At 32.4% G+C, this 4,275-nt stretch overlaps 2 protein-coding genes across 2 annotated transcripts; both read right to left on the bottom strand.

Moving 5' to 3' along the window:
• Positions 1–1,362: 1,362 nt before the first annotated feature.
• LOC111042847 (zinc finger MYM-type protein 1-like) lies at positions 1,363–3,009 on the bottom strand. The gene is made up of 2 exons (XM_022327550.1): positions 2,967–3,009; positions 1,363–2,837 (listed from the first exon to the last, which is right to left on the bottom strand). The coding sequence occupies exons 1-2, from the start codon at positions 3,007–3,009 to the stop codon at positions 1,363–1,365; spliced, it is 1,518 nt and encodes a 505-aa protein (XP_022183242.1).
• Positions 3,010–3,042: 33 nt separating this feature from the next.
• Positions 3,043–4,035, bottom strand: LOC111042846 (zinc finger MYM-type protein 5-like). The gene has a single exon (XM_022327548.1). The coding sequence runs from the start codon at positions 4,033–4,035 to the stop codon at positions 3,043–3,045; it is 993 nt and encodes a 330-aa protein (XP_022183240.1).
• Positions 4,036–4,275: the final 240 nt, after the last annotated feature.

Genomic DNA, 4,275 nt, shown 5'->3' with positions numbered 1-4,275 from the left:
TGTTGCCGCGACACATTGTCGTGAAAGCGATATGCAAAACAGTACAGCGGCGGCGACCAGTCTTATCTCTCTCCCTCTTCCTCATCCTCATTTAATCGTTACTCGACAGGTATGTGAATTATAATCACCTGTATAAATTAATTTATTATTATTGTTATCGTTGTCGTCATATTGCTTTTGTTTATATTATCTGTTTTTAATGTTGTTGTGATTACGCGACCAACGCCCTTATTGTTGTTATTAATTTTTACCGTTAAATTTTTCATATCACACCGTCGTATATATATTAATTGTAAGAGAGTATTATTTTGTTGGTTTGTGAATTTAAACATTTTGTTTTCATATTTTTGCTGTTATTGGAGCAACGTGGAATTATTTGTTTCATTGCCACTGCGGCAACGCGTAATCGTATAATTTTATTACCTGTTCTGTCATTGCGACACATATACAATTCTGTACCGGCCGAGTCAGTGCGACACGAAGCCGTTGTATAATTTATTATTACAATAAAACACCATCATTACCAGCATTTACGTGAGTTGTATTGTATTTCTGGTTGGGTATCACTATCGTGTACCTACAACTCGTCTCATCAGCTCGTCATTCAGACATCGCAGGACGGTGCTTTCCAATCATTGGTGCCATCAGTTGATGCGTAAGACCGCCAGCACCCGCCGTGGTGTGTGAGAGGCCGCCAAGGTCGTCGAGTCCATTCGCCGTCGTCTGTCATTTGTTGCAGCTTTCATCCACATCATCATCATCATCATCATCATCATCGTAGACTTAAGGGTAGATTTAAGTATTCGCCAATTTATGTAAGCTTGGTGGTCATTGCACCAAACCGATTCCGACCACCAAGACATCCGCCCCCCCATATAACTAAATTCATCTTCCTTATTCCTGTGTACAAATTCAACTTCCTTGATCCGGTAATTTTAAGCAGGGCCGTCCCAAGGGTTTTCGGGGCCAGGGGCAAATTAATTTGGGAGCCCTTCAACCATAATAATAAGATATGATAAACAAAATACTCACTGAGAATAACAAAATGTTTATAAACGTATTTTTCCAAACCTTAACCAATCAAGCTCATTTAAATTCATGTACCTATAGCATTACATACTTACATAATAGAATTGAATATTATTCATGTTATTTATATTAATATTATTCAATACATTATTAGCAATGTATTACCATGTATACAAAAAACTACAATTTATTCCTAGATAGTTATAAATATTCAAGGAAAAATATTAACTTGGATGTTAATAGGATTAAATAAATAGATAAGGTAGATTATGAAAATTAAAAAAAATTTACGTATATTATTTTATTATTTTAAATAAAATATTAAAATGTATATCAGAACACCTTTTTCCTAGCTTTTTTTTCAGCAAAGCTGTCTATAACATCATCATAATCTAGAGTCTTTGCCAACTTGTGTTCGATGGAGAGAAGTATTAAATGATTTAAGCGGTTTTCTTCTGTAGTTGAATGTAAATAACTTTTTATTAATTTCAGTTTACTGAAAGATCTTTCTCCCGTTGACACAGACGTGGGAATGGTAGAAAGTATTCGAAGACAAATACATATTTGAGGTAGTATATTTTGAAGTCCTTTCTTATTTATTTGATTAAGAATAGAAATCGATGCAATTTCGCTATCGTTAAAAATAATTGTTGATACTTTGTGTATTTTGAAATAAATTCGTAGTTCCTCTTTTAATACATTAGCACACACGTCATTAGGATATACACTTGAAATTATATCAGCTTGAGCCTTGAAATATTCAGCACTTGGTTCTTCTGTATCTGGTGGACTGATTATTGAAGAAAATGTGCTTGTTATTTTCTCCATACTTGCTTGAATACCATAAATATCTGATAAAAGCCTATCTAATACGGTTACAAACACTTCAACTTTAAATTTGTTTTCAATATCATGGAAAGGCTGTTCATCTAAAATATCATCGTGAAAATGTTTTTTTCTTCGAACTCTTGAAGTTAATCTAAATTCTGTCGTTAAATTCAAAGCGGAAGCTACTGATTGAGACTCCAGTAATAAATCATTCCAAGAGACTTTTATCTGTTGAATTTCTGTAGCTAATTGTTGAAAATGCATCGAACTTTCATCTATTGAAGTTTTTTTGCTTTGAAGAATTTTATTACGATCATCAATACACTGAAGAATCTTGTACCAGATATTTGTTAACAATATAAATTCAAAGGAATGTAACCATGAAATTAGACCAACTGCTTCTGCTTGATTATCTGCAGGTAGATTAATTTTATTTTTAACACGATCAAGTGAATTTAGAATACTGGAATAATTTTTAGATAATGGACTATCAGCATCAATTCTGGCACTCCATCTAGTAGTTGATATTGAATGTAGTGAAAGACCAGCAGTTTCTTGAAGTATCTTCCATCTTGATGGACTACAAGAAAAAAAGTTGTATAGCTTTTGAATGTTTCCAAAAAATGTTTTTACTTCTAGGCTGGTTTCCATCGCATGTACTCCACATAGATTTAAAGAGTGAGCACTACATGGTGAGAACAAAGCTTGAGGATACTTCTCTATTATTTTACTTTTCACGCCGTTGTATTTGCTAGACATATTTGCTGCATTATCATAACCTTGACCCCTGCATAGTGCTAAATCTAAATTGCATTCAACTAAAATTTCTTCTATTTTGTTTGCAATATCAGCTCCTGTTTTTTTTTCATAGTCAACCATTGTTAGAAATCGTTCTTGTATATCCCAAGTCCCAGCATTTTCAAAAACATATCTTATAACGAATACCAATTGTTCCTTGTGTGACACGTCTGGAGTACCGTCTACAATAATTGAATAATATTGACATATTTTTATTTCTTCAATAATTTTTTGTTGAACTTTTTTGGCACAAATTTCCAAAAACTCATTTTGACTTCGTGGAGATAGATAGTGAGCAGACATTTTTTTACCACTGTCTTTATATTCCTTAATAGTGTCCAAATGATTTTTCATTGTTTCGCTGTAATGACTAACTAATTTTGCAGTTTAAATAAAAAGCCCACATTCATCATGATCGATCGTTGAGTGTATGCCTCTAAATGGCAAATTATTTTCTGCTAAAAACAATGTGATATCTACTAATACCCGAAGGAGTTTTCTCCATTTTTTTTTCTCTGTGTTAATAGAAACTTGCAAATCTTTGTCGATCCCTTTCCTACCATTTATTGCTTCTACCAAGTCCTTCCATAATAAATATCTTTCTATGTGTTTCGTATTCCCTTCGTGGTTATCGATCTTGTCATAAAGTTTTCTCCAATTATTTCCAATACCATTTCTACATAAACCCGATGGCTCAAATTCATCATCTCTTAAAAAAAGACAACACGGAAAGCAAAATAAAGCATTTTTTAGTGTACTCCATACAAGCCAGTCGCGATTTATTGTTTCTTTATTTGGTAAGGTTTTTTGTAAAAGTGAGATGGGAAAAGAGCGATTCTCATGTTTATCATGGGGAATCTTTGATGGCATAGTAGGTGGACCAACTGCAGCTAAATAGTCGCGATCTGACGAACTAAGTTTTTTCCAAGTTGCTGGATCGTTACTTAATTTAAACAATTCGTCAGATTGTTTGTTAGAATTAGCTTCAATAATGCTTTTGGAACAAATTATATTTCTGTCAATAACATTTTTATCTAATTCCTTTACACTTTCATTCTCGTTCATTTGTACACATTCAACTACCTCATTATTTTGTGTGTTAACAACGTTTTCATTAATTTCTTTTGGATATGGAACAACTGTATCATCAATTTTACTTTTTTTGGACTCTCCTATATGAATATTTAGGGCTTTTTCATTTTCTAATACTTCGGGGTCATCAATATCACATTTTTGCTCGTTTATATAATTTTGAGCCAAGTTCCTACTTGACGTACACCAACCAAAATTATGTAAATTACGTTTTCCTTTTTCTTCTTTCAGTTTTTTTTCATTTTTTGCTTTCTTTTTCTCTGCACCCGATAAATACACATGCTTCATTATTTTTTTTATTATTAACAACTCTAAAGTCATAAAAAATAAAAGAAGTCAAAATATGTTGAAGAATTTATGGTGTATAGAAAATGCCAGGGGCGGACTGGACGACCAGGATACCGGGTAATTTCCCGTTGCGCCGCTGCTCGTATAAAATATAATATATTTATTAATATTATTATTGTGAAATTATAAATTAAAATATTATATAATATATAATATTTTAATTATATTAACGTGAACTAT

Source organism: Myzus persicae, unplaced genomic scaffold (assembly GCF_001856785.1).
Source record: "Myzus persicae strain clone G006 unplaced genomic scaffold, MPER_G0061.0, whole genome shotgun sequence".
NCBI lineage: Eukaryota > Metazoa > Arthropoda > Insecta > Hemiptera > Aphididae > Myzus > Myzus persicae.
The sequence above is the reverse complement of the archived record's forward strand: the minus strand, read 5'-3'. Positions and strand labels throughout refer to the sequence as shown.

Excerpts from the sequence above, each read along its gene's own strand:
- LOC111042846 (XM_022327548.1), bottom strand. The coding sequence starts at position 4,035 with ATGAAGCATGTGTATTTATCGGGTGCAGAGAAAAAGAAAGCAAAAAAT.
- LOC111042847 (XM_022327550.1), bottom strand. The coding sequence starts at position 3,009 with ATGAAAAATCATTTGGACACTATTAAGGAATATAAAGACAGTG. Across the intron at positions 2,838-2,966 it reads TAAGGAATATAAAGACAGTG|ACGGTACTCCAGACGTGTCA; the intron begins GTAAAAAAATGT and ends CAATTATTGTAG.